General features: G+C 42.4%; 1 protein-coding gene across 3 annotated transcripts in view; it reads left to right on the forward strand.

Moving 5' to 3' along the window:
* TOM1L2 (target of myb1 like 2 membrane trafficking protein) overlaps positions 1–23,830 on the forward strand; it is a 66,211-nt gene that overhangs the window by 24,801 nt on the left and 17,580 nt on the right. For all 3 annotated transcript variants that reach the window (XM_038419476.2, XM_038419475.2, XM_038419477.2), the window contains exons 3-12: positions 200–278; positions 2,427–2,576; positions 6,822–6,956; positions 8,086–8,244; positions 10,253–10,369; positions 13,056–13,189; positions 16,777–16,825; positions 17,359–17,482; positions 19,487–19,604; positions 22,202–22,277. In XM_038419476.2, the coding sequence (XP_038275404.1) occupies positions 200–278; positions 2,427–2,576; positions 6,822–6,956; positions 8,086–8,244; positions 10,253–10,369; positions 13,056–13,189; positions 16,777–16,825; positions 17,359–17,482; positions 19,487–19,604; positions 22,202–22,277 (1,141 nt within the window). The remainder of the gene's footprint in view (positions 1–199; positions 279–2,426; positions 2,577–6,821; positions 6,957–8,085; positions 8,245–10,252; positions 10,370–13,055; positions 13,190–16,776; positions 16,826–17,358; positions 17,483–19,486; positions 19,605–22,201; positions 22,278–23,830) is intronic.

The following is a 23,830-nucleotide window of genomic DNA, read 5'->3' on the forward strand; positions in this document are numbered from 1 at the left end:
TTGGCCTCTTCCCAAGTGGCTGTCTGCTGTCTCATTCATATATCGCCCTTGTATCTGCGTTCACATGCTGAGCTTTCAGTGATCATAGCTGGGTTATCTAAAGTGAACGCAAGTGCTCCTGCCCTGTCAGAAAGGGTTGGGGAACACCGATGTTCCCACCTTATGAGGAGTGAAAATGATATGTTTGTTTCTCCTTCAGTCCAAAGGATGCTATCCGAGCACTGAAGAAGAGGCTGAATGGAAACAGAAATTACAGAGAGGTGATGCTGGCTCTAACGGTGAGTGGGGTGAGCTGGGAAAGTGCCAGAGAAAGCTACCACAGTATCGTTTACCTTCAGAAAGGGGAACTACACAAAAATGAGGATGCTAGTTAAATGGCAATTAAAAGGAACAGTCACGAGGGTGAAATGCCTGAAAATTGCATGGAGACTATTTAAAAACACCATAATAGAGGCTCAAATTAAATGTATTCCCCAAATGGAAAAAAAGCAGTAAGAAGACACTCCCTTCGCCCCCAAAACGCCATTGTCACTAAATAGCGGAGCAAAAGAGACAGAGGCAAAAAGGTATCCTTTAAAAATTGGAAGTCCAATCCCAGTGAGGGAAAATAGAAAGCAGCATAAACTCTGGCAAGTCAAGTATAAAAGTATAAGGCAGGCCAAGAAAGAATTTGGAGAGCAACTAGCCAAGGGCGCACACAAAATTTTTACTATTAGTTTTTAAGTACATCAGAAACAGGAAGCCTAAACTAGATCAGCATAAATTACTACATTGTGCATTTGCACAGCCCCACTAGAGTGTGAGGTAATTTGGCAGTGTTCTTTCCTGTTGATCATGGTAACAAGGCTATTGGTTGAAAAGGGCCTACTGGGTGACATGGCAGATCAGAATGTGTTTTGGTGGGTGAAACTTGCACTTCCTGAATGTAAGGGACAAAAACTATTGACTAGATCAAGGCATAATGTTGTAGGTAGGTGATCTGCATGTTTCCCCTGCACTCTGCCAGCACACTTTAGTCCTCCCTTGCTATATCCCATGCTGCTCCCTCCTGAGCATAGATGATTGCCAGTTGTGCTGACCTGTGAAGTGGTTGTCACTTGTATGAATATGACTGTTCTAAATTCTTTTTCATTCTTTACCTATCTGGCTTTGACTCAAAGTCCTGGGTTGTCATTCAGATAGCTGCCAGTTAAGGGGTTTGTTGGAGAGAATTAAAATAAGGTGCTAGTGCCCCAAGGAGTAACATTAGACTGGTGTGTCCATCATAATGTGGATATGGAATTATACATTATCTTGAAAAGAGGCTGAAATCTGGACTTTCAGGCCTCAATGCCCATGTCATCAGGTGTGAGGACATCACTAGGAGCAGAAGCTCCTCGGCTGTGGGGTCATGGCAGTTATTAGCCATGGTTATATGTAAAAGCTGTGTGTTGTATTTCTCTCCATGTACATCATGTTCTTCACAGAAAACAGTCAATAGCTGCTGTTCCATGGTAATTGAATTTCTAAGTGAGAATGACTCCAGCTAAGTTATGGTGGAAATGTGGATATAGCCTGTCAAAGAATTCAAAAGCAGAGTGTTTTGAAGGATTTAAGGTAATTTGGCATAATCCCCATGTAAAACTTTATAACGTGGATTGTAAATTGGGGTGTCCTGGTTCAATCACATTTCAGGAGCATGGAAAATGGGTGTCTCTAAACCTGACCCTGTGACAGGATGTCCATTTGACATGTTCTTGTTGTAACAACCTATGAGCTGAAATTTGGTGTACAAACAGCATAAGTGTGCAAACTTCAATGAAAGTGGCAGAAACTTTATTTCTTCACCTTGATAATAACAAAAGTTGGATCACAAAAGTCTCTGGGGTGTTAATAATGGTGATTTATTTTATCACAAGACAAAAGGTATCAAGAAAGGAGAAGACTTTAATATGAATCGCATTTTGTCAGCATCTTTTGGTGCCCAAGGCATTATTTCTAGTGATATTGTCTCATCAACTGGATTACCCCCTCACTGACTAATGTCCAAAAGCAAAGGTCCAAAATTACTAGTGAAAATTATAATGAGAAAGGGCTATATGTTTGATCCAATTAAACGTCAGGGTACATCTAAAGGAAAATTGCTACACTTTGGCTATTAACCAATCTACTGGTTTGCATGGTTCCTGGTAAAGATGACTGAACATATAAATGAATTCCTAGGGTTGTATATAGAGGAGGAAGCTCTGTAGGTATACTGGGGATGGTGCACAGGGGAAAGAAGCAAGAATTGGGTACTAACCCTCCTCTTCCCCACTCCTTCCCCCCCTTGCCGCCCCTCACCCCCCCCATCCCCCAGTGCTGACACTTTGTACCAGGAGGACTCTTCCTGTTGTGGATGTGATCAAGCTTTGTTCCATCAGAGGTTCTTTGTGTTTCTTGTGTAGGTATTGGAGACCTGCGTGAAAAACTGTGGCCATCGCTTCCATGTCCTAGTGGCAAACCGAGACTTCATAGATGGTGTTCTGGTGAAAATCATCTCGCCCAAGAACAATCCTCCCACCATTGTACAGGATAAAGTACTAGCCCTGATTCAGGTATGCAAGTCAGCTCTTCAATTCTGTACGACATCTCTGAGATGGGGGCTGTCTCTCTGAGCACTGTATAGTGCTGAGCATGCTGTTAGTGTTAAATGTATAATGTCAAACCCACAATGATATTGGAGACACTAATATAAGAACTTACCTAAGGAAAAAATGCCTTCTCAATTCTGAATACACAGGATTCTTTAAAGTCATCACTTTGGTAATGAGTGTTTGTTTTTTAAAGGCAGCACATCTACTGGTTAGACGGGCGACCTAGAAGTTGGTGACCTATATTCTGTTACCAACCCTAATTGACTCACTGTATGAGGTTAGATAAGTCATTTTAGCAGCACATTCTGCTCTCAGTGAAATAAATGGGAAAACTCCTGTAGATTATTTTTTTAAATAGTGTGAGGACAATCTCTTAATTTCTCTCTGCTCCATTTCCCTGTCTGAAAATGGGACTACTTTCCCATCTTTAATAAGCCCTTTGTACTTCTGTAAGTAACGTTCATCAAAAGATCTCATTTCCTCTGCTTGCTTTGAAGCAGCAGTTTACTCTCATACCATTTCCTGAACTGTCAGCTCCTTGCCCAAAGTGGTAAAGGTCAGAAGTGCACATCTGCCACTTACTTGTATGCTGTACAGCAAGGTAAACAAAGCCATGCTAATTTCATGTCCCATTAGAATTGCATGAAGAAACGTTGGTGCTGGAGGAAACTTGACAGTCATAGGAAGCTTAATTTGCAAGCTTCTACTAGGCTATTGCAAACACCAGACAGTTAAAAACTCTGTTTATTAAAAACTATATAAAGGTCCTGAGTTGGTTCTTGGTGGGAATAGGTTTACAGGCACATAATGCAGTTTTCAAAACATATTTTTAATTTGAGCAGGGAAATGGTCTACTTAATTTCCAGTTGTTTCTTGGGCACACAGGTTTTAAAGGGCACATGTATTTAAAGCATATACAGGAACATAAACGAAGCCACTAACACTTACTAAATAAGATATATTTTATTAAAACGGGAAATAAACTGAGTGGAAGACTTAGGAGTGGACTGCGTAGGAGCTCAAGGAGCCCCTTCGCCCTCCCTTCCAACCCACTGCTTCTTCCATAAATAATGCAACTTTAATAGAACTGTTTAAAAGAGGCTCCTCTTAGTCCAAGTGAACCTTCAGACGTCCCCTCCTTTCGGTGGGAAAGCCGATGGGTGAGGTCACAGTACAATAATCTGTATTATGTGCTATTAATAGAAACATCTTAACACCAAAGTGTGTTTATTTCCTTACTAAGGCTTCTACAGTGGTTTTTTAGGATGCTGGCTAACTTGATACCCAGATTCACGTCATTTCCACCCATTAATAGAACTAGAGTGGAACAGTGGTTGCAACATTACCGTGAAGCCAGAGTCATTGCTCTGTATAGTTACATATATTTATGTCTGACTAGATCTAGTGCGGTGGGATTAAAAGCCTTCATTGGTTTAGAATCCAAAATGCCTTTAGGCGTGAACAGAATGGAAATTGTGAAGAGTTGCCTGCGGTTGGCCCCTCTCACAACGTCTTTGTTTTGTCAGAGGTGGTGAGTGACTGTTTTCTAGATTCTGATAATTCAGAAAAAGGGACTACAGAAGTACTTCTTAGCTCCCTGATGGGGGCACACAAACATGGAATATCCTGCATCTCATCCAGCTTTCCTCAGCTTTAAGACTCTGCTCTTCTTGTTCTCTGATCCAAGGGGTTGCTGTCTCTTCTCAGCTCCACTCTATTATAGCGTTTTAATGGCCCATGCTTCCCCTCTTCTGTAGACTTATGATTAAATAATAGGGAATTTTAATGCCTATACAAGTGAGGACTAATAGCATAAGATAGAAGTATGGGAATGTGCTGTGCAAACATCTCTTGAAGCAACCCTCCCTGTTATACTCCTGTCTCTTTCCTGAGTGTGGATTGTGGCGGGATGGTGGCTTTGTGTCTCCATCTTAAAACTAGTTAGGTAGTTTGTGCCCCCTACTGCTGTTGGGAAGCTGTTCTAGAGCCTCCCTCCTCTGATGGTTGGAAACCTTCTTCTAATTTCTAGCCTAACTTTATTCATGGCCAGGTTTATACCCATTTGTTCTTGTGCCAGCATTGTTTTTTAGCTTAAATAGCTCTTCTTTCTCCCTGGTGTTTACTCCCTGATGTATTTGTCAGCCTTCATTTTGCGAGGCTAAACAAGCCAAACTGTTTTAGTCTCCACTAATAAAATTGGCTTTCCATTCCCCCAGTCATCCTCCCAGCCCCTCTCTGAAGATTTTACAGTTTGAATCCATCTTTCTTGAACACGTGTGACCAGAACTGTACACAGTATTCCAGATGAGTTCTTCTCAGTGCTTTCTACAATGTCATTAATAGTACAACCAGTATTACATTACCTATCCCTGTCAATGCTGGAAATAGCTCACCTGGATGCTCTAGGTGGTACAGTAATACAAATAATGTTGTACTGACTAAGTTGACCATAACAAGTAGGTCATGTAGTATGGCCTCTTTCGTCAACCAACAGATTTCACAACTTTTTTAATTTGTTCATATAGTGTCAATTAAAACTGTATTTTGGAAATGTGCTTATAGAATATGGCTCTCGCCTGGATCAGGTGCTCACAAGTTCAAATCTAGCAGGGTTATGGCCTGCATTATGCCACACTACAACTTTTGGAAATAGGAGTTCAGTGGTTCAGCTATTTGGATGTGGGATGAACCGAAGTTCCTTCTGCCCAGCTGTGGCACTGTCCAGGTGAAAGCTGGACCCCTCAGAAAAAACAGAAACTCAAATCAAAAGGCAAGATTTAAAGACTGGAGATGATTCAATGGGGAGGGAGATCCACACAGCCAGAACAGGACAAATGAGTGTGTGTGTCCTTTCTGTAGACGTGGAGAGTTGCAGAGGAGAGGCCAGATTAACAGGTAGAAGAGTAGGAAGCCACAGAGCTAGGGTGATATGAGCTCACTGATTTTGAATTGGATGCAGAAATAGCTAGAGGAAGCCAGTGAAGCATGGGTGCAACTGTCTCTCTTCCTGGGGAACCAAACCATAGTAACAGCTCTGTACAGCAATCCGGTGCCCATGGGGTGGTACTCAGAGCATGAGTCATTCTGTGCAATGGCTAAACAGAGCTCACCTGGGACCACTTCAGTTTCACTCTATTAGTTAATGGCCAATAGAAAGGCAGAGTGGAAAGTGCTATTCTATAGAAATGGGTTTAAACTGCTGCTCATGTAAATTACATACATCAGGACAGTACAAGATTAGTTACTTCTGCAACAAGGATGTTTCTGTTATAATTAAGGAAGCTTCTTTGAAACTGACCTTTCAAACCTGAATGGCTCTTCTCAATTGGAGATAGTTTCTCCTGCTGAAATGGGATTGATGGAACTCCTATTGCTTCTGAACAATCAATGCAATTAATTTACTGTAACAGTACTGGGAAGCAGAACTGTTAGCACCCAAGAAATGATGGATTCTTCCCGAGGTATATAGGGTACTAAATACAATTTCCTAGAAGTGAGCAGAGTAAGAGTGTAAGTAAAATACTTAATCTTATTTTTAATCTATTTTATCCTTAATTGACATGATGGCTGAAAACTTTTTTTGGGTGAAAATAGTCAAAGTATTTTTTTCAGAATATGATTACATGATGAGCATTCGTGAAGAATTTATTCCAATCTTACCCACATTTCTCTGAATAGCTCTCTAATTTAACAGTAATACTTTACCTTCCATGTGACTTCTTTCACGTGAAAAGCCATGTGGACCAAACTTTTAATGAAAGCATGGTCTTTTGGAATATGACCTAAGAGATCTTTATGTGTGCACTTACATTTTCCTTTTCCTTTATTGCGAAACATCTTTTATTACATTTCTTGGGAATTTTACTTAAATTGCTTCTGTCTCAAAGTTTATTGCAGGACTAGAGTTAAGTATGAGGGCTGATATCAATGTACCACCAAATATAACTAAATGAGTGAATTACCCACTTCTGCCTATGTAATTGTTATGTGGGACTGCTATACACTGTGAATCCCCATTTATTTTCTGTTTGATGCTTGACCATCTGGTAGAAACCCAGAACCTTTCAGATCAGCTCTAATATTGAAAGTCTCCTTTGAGCCTGAAATGCATGAATGAGTTTCTGGTTTGGATCCGAGTCATGTGGTAGAAGGGAACCTGCAGATCATATGGAAGTCTTATGAATAATCCTGTATGTTGTTTTCCAGGCTTGGGCAGATGCATTTCGAAGTAGCCCTGATCTAACTGGAGTAGTGCATATTTATGAAGAACTCAAAAGGAAAGGGATAGAGTTTCCTATGGCAGATCTTGATGCTTTGTCTCCAATACACACCCCACAGAGGGTAAGCTGCAGTGAAGGATTTTCCAGGGCCATATGAATAATTGGATTCTATTCTTCTAACTTCTGCTCTTTTCCTCAGCTGTTGATTTATTAAAGTTGCCCCAAACTTTCTCAAACCTGGATGGCCTTTGTAATAGTAAAAGGGAGTGGAAAAGAATAAGGGAACTGGGTTGACAGGCTGATAAACTACTGGCATCCCCTTGAGACAAACATCAGCTCAAGAACAGAATGAGTCTGAAGGAGTTTTATGCACTTGTTCTGTACTGAATATTGTGATCTAGCACCAAACTGCCACACAAACATAACTAATCTGCTCAGGACCAGCCCGGGCAGGATCTATTGTTGAGTTAATTATCTCTCCCCCAAAGAGGACAATTGTTTCTGTTGATGGTATGACAGAACTGCCTTCAATGAATCTTGTGCAGATGAACAAAGAAGGCCTGGCTTTCAAAGGTTGCTTAGTACGCAAGCCAGTGTTCTGCATTTTGTGTACTTTTTATTTTGCTTTACACAATTCATGGGGGAAATCACAAGAAACCAGTAGATGTCCCCCACTTTCAAAGGTGCTAAGCAATCACAGCTCCTGTTGACTTTGTGTGAGCTGCAGGTACTCAGTACCTTGAAAAGTCAGGGCTTACAAACTCGGCTATTACTCTTGGAAAGTAAACTTACTGATCACAAATATTCAGACTGTTCACTGTGAAACTATATGGCAATGCAATAATATAGCTGTAAATTTAAATACACAGAAAAACAGGAAATGCGCTTAGGATGTGACAGCAAAATAAATTACCTACAATGTGTGTGTAGCAAATTATTTTGTAAAATGTGACTTCATTTCTAGGCTACATTTTTCACTCTCTGACCCTTGTTTTTATTTTCTTTCTTGCCTTTCTTGTGGAGGAAAACTGTAACTAAAAGTTATGGATTGGGATAGAAAAGATGAACATAGCTTGTCATTGCTATTCCACATTTGTGCTCTGATATGTCAGTTTGTATTCCATAGCAAAAATTGACCTTTTCCTGAAGGTGGAGCTATGGTCTGTACTTAAGCATATTGCCTTAGGGTTGATGCAAACAAAGCACTGTCAGCATTCAGCATTGAACCCTTTCTTTTTATGATGTAACAGAGTGTTCCTGAAGTAGATCCAGCAGCAAATATGCATGTGTCCCAGTCCCAGCAAAAGACGAGCACGAGTTCCTATTCATCCCCAACTCCAACAGCATATTCAGCTCCTCAGGCCCCACCTCTGAATGTGACTGGTCCCATCACTGCCAATTCTGAACAGGTACTGGGATAGAATTCTGGTTATTTCAAGTGAGTAGATGAGTAAGGCTCTTAGCTCAGTAAATCAGCTACTGAGCTGTCGTCATAGTCATCTGTTTTAATTTTTCTAAAGGTAAAGTTTCAGTTGCAACCGAGACCTGGTTTTGTCTAGTGACCATTTCTCCTGTTGTGGATTGTGAAATCAATATGCCTTTAAGGCTGTAAGAAAATTGTGATTTTTGTTGTTCAAAAGTTGTGGCCACAATTGGTTAAAGTTGCAGTTCAAGGCATGTAGCCTGCCTTCCAAAGCAGGGCAGCAGCACAGAAGAGACGTCATGTGTCCTGCTTGGTTCTTGAAGGCAAGCATGACAGTGGTGGAGTGGGCCGAATTTGAGTGGTGGTGTGATCCTGTCCAATAGGTTGTGACACTGCTTGCTCAAATTATGCCTAGCCATCCTTCTGCCATGACGGGAAGGGAGGGCAGGCCTAAAGTGATGAGTGGCTTTGCAACCTGGTTCAGGGGATTGTAGCATCACTCAAATTTGCAGCAGCTATAAAAGGTTTTAAAAGGTATTAAAAGTTGTGGTTTCCACAACAAAATGGTGGGCTGCAATTTTCTTACAGCTGTATCTATCTTAGATACACACAGTATCGATTGCTGTAGTATCTGAGCATCTCAGTCTTTTAATGTATCCATCCTCCCAGCCCTTGTGTGGTAGGTATGTCTTACTGTTCCCACCTCATGGGTGGGGAACTGAGGCACCAGAGACAAAATAACTTGGACAAGGTCACAAAGGGAGCCTGTGCCAGAACTGAGAACTGAATTTGGGGCTCTCAAGTCCCAAGCTAGCACCCTAACCATTGGCCCATCCTTCCTATGAGATGCAATGAATGCAACTCCAAAGTGGAAATGCCCTGATCCAGAGGTCATGTCTCCTTTTCCCCTCATCCATATGCATTTTGAGAGAAGAGAGTAATGTTTTATAGCATAATTCTGTTTAATTTAGCTGCTCTTCTTGTTTACTTCCATGTTTCCATCTGAGTGTTAGCACAGCTGGCTTTGTCATGGTGATGAATAACTAAGCTTGGCAGGATTTGATTTCAATCCACAAAGGTCAGTAAACGTTGATTTCCGCTGACACTGAAATTGACAAAAAAAAAAAATCAATTGGTAACAGTTGGTGCGCCTGCAGGGAGAGGGTGTCCCAGCCCTGCAGCTACACAGGGAGCTCTCTGCAGTCATGGGAGTGAGGGAGCAGGGCCCTGGCAGCAGAGCTGCTGAGAGCTCCCTGCACTGCCACAGGGCCGATGAACCTGGACTCTGCAGGTGCAAGGTGCAGAGAAGTCTGCTGTCCTGGCCGAGCAGAGACCTCCTGGCCAAGACTGCAAGGAGGAGTTGTCCTGGGCCACTGAGGAGGCAACCTTGCTGCTGAATGGCTCCATCCCCAGGCAGGAGCTATTCAGCAACAGGAATTCCTCCCCTACAGCCAGGAACTCTTTGTCGTCCTTGTAGCTCTGGCTGGCGGTGTCTGCTCTGCCCGACCAGAACCACAGCCTTCCCCACACCTTGTGCCTTGTGATTCCATGTCACCAGCCTTTCGGCAGTACAGAGAGCCATCTGCAACCCGGCTATCAGTGCAGCCCTAATCCCAACCCTACCACCACTTAATTTCGAACAGCTGTAAAACTTCAAATTGTTAAAAATAAAAAAGTCTTAAAAATAAAACTGAATATTTAATTGTTGAAATTAGAGAAAACAAAAATCGAATTCTGCCAAGCCTGTGAATTCTGCCATGTCCTTCATAGCTTCTTTCTTCATCACCGATCTGAAATGTTACTTATCTAGAGTAATCTATCTTCTTTATGATGAGATGTAGTAGCCTCTCTGTGATCTCCAATGACAAGCATCAGATTTACTATTCCCAAGTCAAATCGCAGAAGCAGGGGAGTTGCAGAGCCAGTCCTTAAAAATGTTCTGCTTAACACTGAAAAGTAATATGGTCCTTGCTTTCCCTCCTCCCCAAAAATAGATTGCCCGGCTGCGTAGTGAACTGGATATTGTTCGTGGGAACACAAATGTGATGTCTGAAATGTTAACAGAAATGGTTCCTGGACAGGAGGATTCATCGGACCTTGAGTTGCTACAGGTAAGTGTGTTTTCCAGCAAATCTGTTCCTGGAGCTTGGCATGGTTTCCTTTTCCTACACTCCACTTCAGTTCCTTGGTTTGTCTGGTTCTGTATTGGAAGTGTGGTTGTGTCTGGACTCCTTAACTGGGCAATAGTCATGCTTTTTGGATGCTGTTGTGCAATTGAGGTATGTGATGAAATCCTCAAAACAACTTCAATCCTGTTCTGTGAACTTTGCTTGCTCCTTAATCTTTCGCTAATGCTGTGGTTTGGAACCCAAAGAAAGAATTGAAATTGGAGGAAGGCCAATGCAATCTGTACTTCAGCAAATACTTAGGATCATCTTTATAATGGCAAAAAGACCCCAAATCCTGACCGAGCACAAACCTATTCTCTGTTCCAGGATGGATTAAATTTTACCAAGGGATACTGTCAATTCTTCGCCACTTGAAATCTTTAAATCCAGACTGGATGTCTCTTTCTTAAAGCTACTCTAGCTCAGCCAGAAGTTATGGGCTTGATGTAGGATACTGTTCGTTGTTCTCTGGCTTGTGCTGTGCAGGTCAGACTAGATAATCATAATGGCCCTGCTGGCATTAAAATCTATGAACACGTTGAATCAACAGTATTCCAGATGAGCCAGGCTTAGTGGGACTAAGTTCATCTCCCAGGCTTCATGTCTTGTTCCCCAAGCCAGCAATGGCTGAGGGGGCTACTGGGGCAGTGCACTCAGTTGGGGGCAGGCTGGTAGCCATTCAGCAACAGGAATGCTGAAGTAGACAAGGTCTCTGCCCTGAGAAAGTGATGAGCTGACTTTCCAGCTTTTGTCCCTGTTCCTTACTTGCCTTCTCTTCCAAAGTCGGCTATCGTCTCATCACTGGGCCAGTGGAGGATGTGCCCCCCCTCCCTCCAAGTGGCACAGTGGGAGCAAGGCAGGGAATTGCTTTCTGTGATGCACCAGAGTTTGAAATTGGTCCAAAAACTGCTCTCTCTGATGCAGCAGCAGTGTGTTGTCTCAAAGCCATCATGGCAGCTGATGAGAGACTTTACAATAGATAAAGAGCCTTTCAGCTAGTAAGCCATTTGGATTGGATTGATCAAAACAAAAGCAGCTTCCAGGACACCATGGCAGACCAAAACAGCACAGAACCATTTGTTTACATTTATAAACAAGCACGAAAATCCTGACCCAGTGTAATGCCAGTCTAGCTCTTAGAGAAATGATCACACAGTGAAGTGTGACAGTAGTGATTCTTTATTCAGACTGGTTCTTTCCAGCTGATGCAGCCTAAATCTGGGTCACCGAGGAGAAAGACAATTTTTGACTTTAAAGATGGAAAGGTGTGAGCTGGATACTTATATGTGAAGGACTGCTTGCTTTGAGGTTTTATATCGTTGTGCTTCTTAAATAGTTCCTGACATTTTCCTCCACAATTAAATGTAAACAGCAAGCCTAAGAGCCAAGACTGAGCAGAATAGATAGAGACTGTCAGACCTATCCACTATGGCAGCAAGCAAACCTCTGAAATGTCACAATCAGCTTATAAAGTGATTGGAATCAAAACTGACATTGGAGAACATATTCCTCAAGCTGTTAAGGCAGCTGGATTGCATGAAGTGAAATTTATCCAGAGCTTAGAATGTCAGAGCAAGCAAAGAAAACAAACACATTTTGCTTTCATCCCAAAGGTTATGTACCAACAAGTCATCCTTATTTAGTGCTGAATTTCCTCTCTAGGGAGGTGTGGGAGAAGAGGTGGGACATGATTTGGTTGAAAAGCTTATTCTCATTGGAGTAAAACTGGGGTCTCGCCAGTGGCATCAGGCAGCTCTCCTGACATGTCAATTTTAACCTCTGGTCCATACAATTGAACCCTGTACCCTCTGAGACTGCCAGAGGTGAAAGAGTATACCCATTAATTGGTGATGGCAGAAAAAGCAGATCACCAAACTAAGGCAAACTTGAACCCATATCTCTTGGGGTGAAAGACTTCTACAGTGCACACCTCTATGCAGTCTAGCCTTAAGGTTCTCTCCTTAATCACTCAATGCCCTGGGTTACATTTTAGCAGTGGACACACTGACCACGGTGAGACTCTACTATTTGATGTTGTGTAATACTACTATCCAGAATGTTTCCACGTTTAGTTCTGCAATGTGTGTATTTTGTATTTGTTTCCATAATACATGGTCACACTTCGTGCTGTGTGCCTCCACTTTCCCAGCTGCTGGGGTGTTTTTTTTTTCACTGTGTCTAGCCAAACCAGTGGCAAATACCAGTGATCGCTTCCCCGTGCTCCGAAGCCCCACAGGACAATACCTTTGGTGCTTTGTGCGGGTAGGCAGAAAACCTGGGTGTCTCCATTCTGGGAGGCCCTGGCTGTAGTATGCTTACTCTCAAAAATATTTATGAAAATAATCCATAGGTATTTAATTTTTTAAAAATCTTTGCCATGTATTTATGATTAAAGAAGAACTAGACACAAAATCATAAATGGGCCCTCAAGGTTTTAGGCCATGGTCCTTCTGAAATGTGTGTTCTCTTGGGTGGCATTTAATCTTCCGTAATCCACATTTCATTGGTGCTTCTCATCTGATTGAGAACATTGAGCCAGTGATGCATGTGGCTGAAAACAGAGCCCAAGAAAATATACTTGTTCTTCACTGGTTATTATAATATATGTGTGTGCAATTTATTTCCTTAGGAATTGAACCGAACCTGTAGAGCTATGCAACAGAGAATTGTGGAACTTATCTCCCGAGTGTCCAATGAAGAAGTCACAGAGGAACTGCTGCATGTGAATGATGATTTAAATAACGTCTTCCTCAGATATGAGAGGTAGGATTACTGGAAAAGGTGTCCCATTTATTCCCACATTTTGGGTTTTCTCAGAAATGCAGGATGAATTATTAAGCAACCAATAAGATGAAATGCAAAGCAAATTGGAGGAACTGGACCAAGAAACTGGTATGAAGAATTCATATGTTCTCCATTGTGATTGGCCTTAAATTCATCTGTGTCCCCAAGAAGGCTTACAGATTCTGGTTTTAAAACCTGCTGAGATTTTTTTTTGGTTTCTTTTAGAATTGAAAAAAAGAGAACCGATTTGAATGTAGCTATGACTTCTTAAAGCACTGGCTTGTAAAAGTTGCAAATAAGGGCTGGGCTCCTACCTTTTAAATGCAAAACCGGAAATGTGTTTTAAAATTAGGAGACTGATTGCTGTTACATTACATATCCTACTAAATGTAGCACTCTTGGGAAAGTTTAATCTTTCCTGAATGATTGGTGCAGGAGGCAAACCTATTAAAAAAAGGGTGCTTGTCTCCCCGACTGATAACACAAACCTTGTTTATAAAAAAAAGCTTTTTAAAAATAAATTAGATTCTAGCTGTGTGATTTTTGTGCTGTCACAGAAAAACTGCACATTGATACAAAAAATCCATATCCCCCACTCCATTTCACCTAGTCTTTTGCACCAGACTCTTCACAATTTCCAAACGAGAATTGTTCCTCATGCTATGAATTGGGACAATTCAACACCTGTGAGCAGGATTTTACAAGTAGCGAAGTGTAAATGTCTCTGCTTAAGGCTCAGAATGAGACCGATCACCCATAAAATGGTGAAACTTGAAACATTTTTCTCTATCTCAAATCTCACTGAATGGGGTTAAGCTTTATTATTGCGTTTTACACCTAAAGGTCAGCTGCACAGTTAAAAAAAAGTTTGAAAAAAAGCAAATAAATTGCAGAATCACGGCATAGGTTTGAATATTTCAAGCATGTGGAAACCAATTTATCCTCTTCCTCCTTTACCTCCATTACTCAGAGTTCAAAATTCCAGATGTTGCTTTCTGGTGCCACTGATGACATAAAATACAATCAGTGGATGCAAGCAGGAACTGACTTCTTGAATTTGGAGCTTGTTGGTTCAGAGGAGAAAGTCGCTTGTAAATCTGAGTAGGACACATTTCTCAATACAATGGGGATGCTTTCATTTTTGGGAGCATGCAGAGTGGGGCTTGATATTTCAGAGAAGCTGAGTATGCACAGCCTCCACAGACACTTACAGAAATTTGGACCTGAACTTCCCTTTATATTTGCTCTTAATTAACAACATAGTTTCCACTGTTAGTTTAAGAAATCTTCGCAGTTCACTCTGACATTGTCCTGCTGGCAGAAGGCCCATGGTATTGAATGAACGTGCACAGGTCCTGACTTTCATACTGGGTGGAGGGGGTTGGAGTTTCTAATTGATCTTTATTCAGAAACAGGCTGACTTTAAAACATTTTGTTGGACTTCATAAGGAAAGAGGGTGATAGATGGCTTTTGTAAAGGGAAATCACGCCTCGCCAATCTATTAGAATTCTGTGAGAGGGTCAACAAACATGTGGACAAGGGTGATCCAGTGGATACAGTGTACTTAGACTTTCAGAAAGCCTTTGACAAGTCCCCTCACCGACGGCTCTGAAGCAAAGCAAGCACTCATGGGATAAGATCGAAGGTCCTCTCAAGGATCGATAACTGGTTAAAAGATAGGAAACAAAGGGTAGGAATAAATGGTCAGTTTTCAGAATGGAGAGAGGTAAATAGTGGTGTCCCCCGGGGGCCAATACTGGGACCAGTCCTATTCAAAATATTCATAAATGATCTGGAAAAAGGGGTAAACCAGTGAGGTGGCACAATTTGCAGATGATACAAAGCTACTCAAGATAATTAAGTCCAAAGCAGACTGCAAAGGGTTACAGTGGGATTTCACAAAACTGTGTGACTGGGCAACAAAATGGCAGGTGAAATTCAATGTTGATAGATGCAAAGCAATGCACATTGGAAAACATAATCCCAACTATACATATAAAATGATGGGGTCTAAATTAGTGGTTACCAGTCAAGAAAGAGATCTTGGAGTCCTTGTGATAGTTCTCTGAAAACTTCCACTCAATGTGCAGCAGCAGTCAAACAAGTGAACAGAATGTTAGGAACCATTAGGAAAGGGATAGATAAGACAAAAAGTATCATATTGCCTCTATATAAATCCATTGTACTCCCACGCCTTGAATGCTGCATGCAGATCTGGTTGCCTCATCTCAAAAAAGATACATTTAGAATAGGAAAAGGTACAGAACAGGGCAACAACAGTTAGGGGTGTGGAACAGCTTCCGTATGAGGAGATATTAGAAAGACTGAGATTTTTTCAGCTTGGAAAAATATAAAATCAGGTCTATAAAATCATGACTAGTGTGGATAAAGTAAATAAAGTGTTATTTACTCCTTCTCATAACACAAGAACTAGGGGTCACCAAATGAAATGAATAGGCAGCAGGTTTAAAACAAACAAAAGGAAGTATTTCTTCACACAATGCACAGTCAACCTATGGAACTCATTGCCAGGGGATGTTGTAAAGGCCAAAACTATAACAGGGTTCAAAAAAGAACTAGATAAATTAATGGAGAATAGGTCCATCAGTGGCTATTAGCCAGGGTGGCTAGAGATGCAACCCGATGCTCTGAGTGTCCCTAGCTCCAGTTTGCCAGAAGCTGGGAGTGGATGACAGGGATGGATCACCTGATTATCTGCTCACCTGATTATTCTCTCTGATGCATGTGGCATTGGCCACTGCCAGAAGACAGGATACTGGGCTAGATGGACCATGGATCTGACCCAGTATGGCTGTTCTTACGTTCTTAGATCTGCACGAGGGCAACCCTAGAGAGTAGGGAAGATCCATTTTTAGTGACTGTTAAGGCTGTTCTGGGCCACAGACATGCAGCTAGTGGAAACAAATGACCCTGCCCAGTGTTTTTCCTCTAATCCATCTATTTTAGCTGAAGTGATTCATTTTGTGCTTGGGGAGTGTCTGCCTGGGCACTGGCCCTGAGCAGCTGCCAAGAACCTGGGAGTGTTTAGACAGGGGGACAGACCCATGAAATGTTGAGAGAGATGAGGTGTGCAGAAGCACTGTAGCGGGCTCCTTGGGCAGAGCTGTGCTAGGGGGGTGCTCTGCAAGGTGGGAAATGCTTGGGGAGGGGCGTGTACAGAAGTTTTTTCGGGTGATGGGGAGTACTCAACTCTCTGACCAGGGGCATTACCCTTCTGGCTCCAAGTTCTCCTACCCCATTTCTTCGGAAAATCCTGTCAAGTGGCAGTTTATGAAGAGAAGCTGTGCAGCCTCCTTCACACTGCAGACCCTGGATGTACTGGCCTCCATGTGCTGTAAGAGCAAATTAGTCAACACCATCCCTGCCGGAGCCCCGGAACACAACCTCTGTAATAGTTTTCTTTCTTCCTTCAGAGCAGCTGGGATATCCCACCAAAAGCCAAAAAAGCTATCTTCACCCCCACTGACATATCCTGGCTTTGTCTTGAACTTGACTTGCTCAGAGTGCATGTGTGGGTTTGATAGTTTCTTTTGTTTTATAACAGGTTTGAACGGTACCGATCAGGCCGTTCGGCACAAAGCGCCAGTAATGGAGTAAGTATCCAGTTCACCTTCTACAGTCGTGGTACACTCGGGAGACTTCTGCCAAACACACTCTGAGTGTCTGCGTTGTAATGCTGGCTATGGTGAAGAACGTTTGCATGACTGATTGGTATTGAATGTACAAAATGAGGTGAAAGATAGAGGCCTTGTGGGGCTCAGCTCTTACCATTACACAGCTCCAAAGCTAAAGGGGGTGAGGAAACAGAAGACAACTTAACTAATTCTGAGGTGATAGGGGAGACGTGGGAGAGATTTTTCAAGGGTGTGTTGGATGGGCTAATACCATAAAAGCAAGCCAGATGTTGAGCCTATACTGCTTTTTGGACAGTGACCAAGCCAAATAAATATCTTTTCTGTCTACTTGTGTTGCATTCATAGTCTAAAAGCCTAATTAAAATACTCCCATTTGCAACGGCTTTCCACAGAGGGCTTTTTTAGGAAGCATCCATCATTCTCATTTTATTTTGTCTCTGTTATAATTGCTCTGCAGGAAGTATAACCTACCATCTTGACTGTCCCAACAGGTGCTGAGTGAAGTGACGGAGGATAATTTAATAGATCTGGGCCCTGGTTCCCCAGCTGTTGTGAGCCCAATGGTGGGGAGCACAGCACCTCCAACTTCACTTTCCTCGCAACTTGCAGGGCTTGGTAAGTACCTAGTTTTTAAAGGGCAGATCAGCATGGAACAGCAGCTGCATGTGACTTGTCCCAAGCCAGTCTGTGGTGAGCCTGAATTTGGGTCACTGAGTTAACAAGTGCCTGTGTTTTATTTGAGGTAGTAGTTACTGGTAACAGTCTGGTGACATTAAGAAGAGCTGTGGGTAAAAAGCATTGTCCAGCAGTTAGAACAGTGGAAAAGGAGATGGATATGGGTTTAGTCTGTCACTGATTCACTGTGTAACCTTGGGTTATTCGCTTAACCTCTGCTTCCATTTTCCTATCTGTAAAGTCAGGATATTACTGATTTACTTGCTCCAAAAGGATTTGAGACTTAGAAGCACTTTTACAAACTTTAATTGAAATCCTCAGATGAATGGTTCTATCCAAGCACAAAATCTTGTGTTTTACAATAGATGAAAGGGCTCTTGATCTGGTCATTCCTTTTGACCTGTGCATTGGATTCCCAGCCAGTTTAACAATGGGAGAAGCACAAGAACTAAGAACTACAGCTGAGAAGACTGGAATCCTTGCGCAAAATAGCTGTCCTCTTCTTAGAGACAGAGGCTTTATGGCAGGCTGCCTTACTGAATAGTAAATATTTCAGCGTGAGCATATTTCAACAAAGAAATGCCAACATTTGGAACTTGGTGTTCTGTATTAATTAAAGGGACATTTGGGGTTTTAAACCAATTAAAATTTAAAAATTTTAAAACATGGTGAAAAGTTTTAAAAAGACATCCCCAAATCATCACTGATAAAGTTGGCAGATGACACACATGTTGGGGGAATGGTAAATGAAGAGGACAGGTTACTGATAGAGAGCAATGTGGATCACTTGACGGAAGCAAACAGTATGCATTTTAACATGGCCAAATGTAAAGTCATACAACTAGGAACAAAAAATGCAGGCCATGCTTACAAGGTTGGGGGACTCTCTCTTCTGGGAAGCAGTGACTCTGCAAAAGACTTCGGGTCACAGTGGATAATCAGATGAACATGAGCTCCCAGTGTGATGCTGCAGCCAAAAGGGCTAATGTGACCCTTGGATTTATAAACAGGGGAATATCAAGTACGAGTAAAGAGGGTCATATTACTGCTTTGTTTGGCACTGGTGCAGCTGCTCCTGGAATACCGTGTCCAGTTCTGCTGTCCACAATTCAAGAAGGATGTAGGTAAATGCATACTGAAAATAATGCACACATTTTTAACAGGCTAATTAACCATTGAAATGACTTAATAAGAGTTGTGGCAGATTTCACCATCACAGGCAATTTTTAAATCGAGACTGGATGCTTTTCCAAGAGAGAGGCTCTAGTTCAAACAAGAACTAATTCTGGGAAGTCTTTTGCCCTGTGTTACACAGGAGGTCAGACTAAATGATAGGAGTCCATTCTGGCTTTATCATCCAGGAATCTATGAAAATTGTTTAAAATTAGCTATGTGGCTGTGATTGCTTCTTTATCACTGACAGAACCATGTGAAACCAATTGAATCTCAGTGCAAATTCATAATACAGAAAAATGCAAATGACTTTCTCTCATTCCATTAACTTTCTTCTTCTCCTCTCCACTCACTTTCCTGCGTTTGTTTTTCCTCATTCCCTCCCTACCTGGGTTCTTAAAAACAACAAAAGTGGAGGCTGGGAGGAGAGAAGGCAGCTTTATACTACTTAGGAGGTATAGTCTATATCATGGTTCTTGAGCGATGGGAAATCTCTATCCAAGTTACTCAGGGTAAAAATTCTGCTAGCAGCTACCATGTATAAACAGGACTGTGGCTAGCACAGTTTCAACCCTCTTGTGGACTGGGTCCAGAGGATGTCTCCTATACACTTCTTCAGTTCTCAGTGCAATATTATGGCTCTCATCTACTTTTCACTATAACTATCCTATATTGCTGCTGATTTCTTGTGTATCCTAGGTATTTCTGACTGGTACTTGATCACAGTTCGCTATTCTATTGGTCCTTTATTCTCTGTTGTTGTTGTTGTAGACTTGGGCACAAACAGTGTCAGTGGAACACTCAGCTCCCTTCAACACTGTAACCCTCGAGACGACTTTGACATGTTTGCACAGACAAGAGGCAGTTCCTTGGCTGACCAGCGGAAGAGGTAAGTTGGCATTTGGTTTTAAATGCTCTTTATTCGTAGGGAAAAAAATTTGAGGCCTCTTCAGATCAAAGTGATCTTATAGCTCAAATTACGTGGATTTTCATCCTTTTACCTTACTTAACCTAGATTTTCTCCTGCTGGATTTCATTGGATTATTTGGTAGGTGGAGAGGTCGTTTTTATAGGCCAAGGTCCACTGTAGATTGGTTCAGTAATTTCAGGTGCCATCTCGTTTCACCTCTGAATTTCCAAGTCACCTAGAAACTTAGGAATTAAATCACTTAAATTCTTTTTCTACATAGTGGGTATGGGAATTAACCTTCCCCTAAATAACCCTGAAGGTATCCGAATATGAGAGCAAACTTTGGAAGACTAGCAATGGCTTAGGGTAAGTCTATACTGCAGTTAAAAACTCGTGGCTGGCCCATGCCACCTGCCTTGGGCTCGGGCTGGGGTGCTATTTAATTGCAGCATAGACATCCACAGTCAGCGTGGAGTGCGGGCTCTAGGACCCTGCAAGGTTGGAGATTCTCAGAGCTTGGGCTGCAGCCAAACCAGAACGTCTGCACTGCAATTAAGTGGTCCCGTAGCCTGAGCTCTTTGAGCCCAGTTCAGCTGGCCTGGGTCGGCTGCAGGTGTCTAATTGCAGTGTAGACATGCCCTTAGTCTTTCACCTATAGGTCATGGCTTCAACATGCACAGGTCTGTAATAATCAATCGTTACCACCTGAGCCTGGGAACTGAATTACCATCTCACCCTTAGGGCTGGTTCCTGCTGCTCCAGATCAAGGTATGTTGGCTGGGCAGCATGAAGAAGGGAGGATTATTGTACCTTCATTAGCTCTTATGCTGTTAAAAGAGAGTGAAGCAACTCCCTAGAGACTTGGCTGTAGCTTATTCTGCTGCAGAAGCAAGGCAGAGAGGTGCCACAAGGACTCCTCATTGTTAAGGCAGAGATTGTGGATCGCAGGTACTCAGGCTGGTAGAAGCAGGCATGCCAGGGAGAGGTGTTTCACCAAGTCAGGCATGTAGCACCACCCAGTGGCTAATTTACAAGTAGGTGTTGGTATCTACTTGAAAGAGTTGATTACTAGCCCTTGTGCATGAAGGAGAAGTGATAGTAGTGTTCCCTTAGCTAAATAACTATGGTTATGATCCTTTTCAATAGCAATTTTGCATATCTTTTTAAATACCCAGTAAACAGGCAGCAGATCTGGTGAACCGAGCTAGTGTGTTTTCCTACATCTTTGTTTCCTTATACCACTTGTTGATTATTGTGGCCACCTCCATCATGGCCTTCTCCATAACTGGTAGGACCTTCTTCCCTACCCTTTATTTGATGAGGTCATATCTCCCCTTCCCTCCACTGGCTCCCCCTTCACCACATCATGTTCAAGCTTCTTGTCACCACTTTTTAAGGCTTCACAGAAACTTAACTGGTCTCTATCCAGTCCCAGCATTTTGCGCCCCCTGCTCTACCATTGATGCCAGCTTCCAAGCCCCATGTGCCTGCTTCTTCCCTATCATTTTCATGCATTCTTCTGCACTGTCCTCTGCATTTGGAATGCCCTTTCTGAGCGGACCTCCAAAGCCACCTGAAGGCTCACTTCTACCATGATAACTGTAAGAAACTTAACGATTTAAATCTTATTCTGTCTCAAAAAAAAAAAAAAAACAACAAAACCCCAACAACCTGTTTGCTCCATTGTGCTATGCCCTAGCCTTCCATGAGTAACTTGGTCATCATATTTGATGCCTGTCCTGCCTCCCCACCCGCTCCCTACTCTGTCTCTTACACATCCCATATTGCATCAGATCTGAAATCCATTTGTAATCACCTCGGGTCAGAGAATGTGTTTTTATCTGTACTGAGAGGCACCTACTGCACTCATAAAAATGATAAAAATTGGAAAATGTCCAGTGGAGGGCAACAAAAATGATTAGCAAAAAGAAAAGGAGTATTTGTGGCACCTTATCTCTAAGGTGCCACAAGTACTCCTTTTCTTTTTGCGAATACAGACTAACATGGCTGCTACTCTGAAAAATGATTAGGGGACTGGAACACATGACTTATGAGGAGAGGCTGAGGGAACTCGGATTGTTTAGTCTGCAGAAGAGAAGAATGAGGGGGGATTTGATAGCTGCTTTCAACTACCTGAAAGGGGGTTCCAAAGAGGATGGATCTAGACTGTTCTCAGTGGTAGCAGATGACAGAACGAGGAGTAATGGTCTCAAGTTGCAGTGGGGGAGGTTTAGGTTGGATATTAGGAAAAACTTTTTCACTAGGAGGGCGGTAAAACACTGGAATGCATTACCTAGGGAGGTGGTGGAATCTCTTTCCTTACACGTTTTTAAGGTCAGGCTTGACAAAGCCCTGGCTGGGATGATTTAGTTGGGGATTGGTCCTGCTTTGAGCAGGGGGTTGGACTAGATGACCTCCTGAGGTCCCTTCCAACCCTGATATTCTATGATTCTATATGCTCCATGCTAGTCTCAAATAAAACAAGTGGCAGACTAGTAGATTAGTGCCTAATGCATTTGTTCTGGCATTCAGGGGCGGCTGGATTTGCATTAGTTCTGTTTGTTCCTTTGTTTCAGCGTGACGTATGAGGATCCGCAGGCTGTCAAAGGACTGGCATCTGCTCTGGACGTTCGAAAACAGAACACAGGAGGGGTATGTCATTGCTCTGAATTGCTGCCCTCTGAAACAAGCACTCCAGCACAAAGCTGGGAGCGTGACATGCAATGCTGCATTTGTGTCTGAGTTAAACTTTTCATTTGATATCCCACCAATGATTCAGAAGTAGCATTGTCCATTGCATTTAGTGTGGATGCCAGTGAGGGCTATGTTGAAATAAATATAAAAAGAACACATACTTGCTTGGTAACCATTCCTAAAGAGAATTGCTACTTAATGTATTCAGCATAAATAACATCACAAAAACACAGTGGATGAATGTTTCTGTAATCTTGCAATCTGCCTGGATGTCTAGCTTTCTGGAAGGAACCACTACAGAATTGAGTGTGGGTAACCTTCTATGAACACTGATTAATTCTTGTCTATGAAAGTTAATATAGTTGTTCAGAAGGAACACAATCTGTCTGAAGTTATAACAAACTAGATAATTGTGACCTAGAGTGAGAGCTCACACTGGGGATGCCTTTAACTCCTTTGGCCAGCCCCATCTAGGGATGTGAGCTGAGTAAGGAGCAAGTGAAATTCCCAGATATTTCCCCAACCCCTTTTTACCACTTTGTACATTCATGGTTGTCACTATAAGTCTAGTGATGGCTGAAGGAGTTCAGAGCCCCCAACCTGGCTCTGTATTGACCACTAGGGAGCATGGAAGAGCCAACGCAGCACACATCCTTCTCCATCAGCTGAGTTGCATCTCCCCATCCCATGTTGATCCCTTCTCGATTCTCTCACATGCTGGCAGGTTGCAATATATTCTGAGGCATCTGGCCAGCCCAGCGAACTTTCACTCTGAGCCAGTGAGAAATGGGAATGAATGTTTGTGGGTGAGTCAGGCCAGGTGTGCCCAGCTGCTTGCTGCCACTTAGACTGTTGAGAACAGAATCTTTAATCCCTCCTTTTTTGCTGGCTAACTTTGGAATTACCAATGGTGAGTGCTGTTGTGACATGCAAGCCCTTGGCAATGGGGGCTCTATTCCACTGGTGGCTAAGGGCTTTGTATCCTTATTCATTAGCAGTCTTGTTCTTATTTTATACCTGCTTCAGGCACTGCCACCACCTGTCACTCACACCAGATAGATGTTACTCTGCCTGAAGCGTTGTCAGTTCAAAGGAACATGTCTGAACTGATCTGACTGGTCACAGTATTTGAAAGCAGTCACTCTTCTGGACTATTGAATTTGGGCTGTGGGATGTCATTACAGCTCAGATCTTCACCCTCTTTTCAAAGGTCCTGGTGACTGTACCACGTAGTCTAAAATAGCCCATTTTATGATTGGATAACATAAGCACTGCTTGTCTGGGAGGAAACATAAACCCTGAATAGCTAGGAGACAAAATACACTTTACAAAATCATGCAAGGCTGTTGGGCACTACTGCTTAGTGATGATAAAAATGCTAATAACATCTAAAAGTTATCAACCCCTGTTGGTGTAGTAGGAGTAAAGTTGTTGGTAGCTTCTTGTTCTCTATAAACTAATGTGTGGCTTAATTAGGACAAGGCTTAACTGAAGGATATTTCACTTATAAG

The sequence above is a fragment of the Dermochelys coriacea genome, chromosome 10 (genome assembly GCF_009764565.3).
Source record: "Dermochelys coriacea isolate rDerCor1 chromosome 10, rDerCor1.pri.v4, whole genome shotgun sequence".
Taxonomy (NCBI): domain Eukaryota; kingdom Metazoa; phylum Chordata; order Testudines; family Dermochelyidae; genus Dermochelys; species Dermochelys coriacea.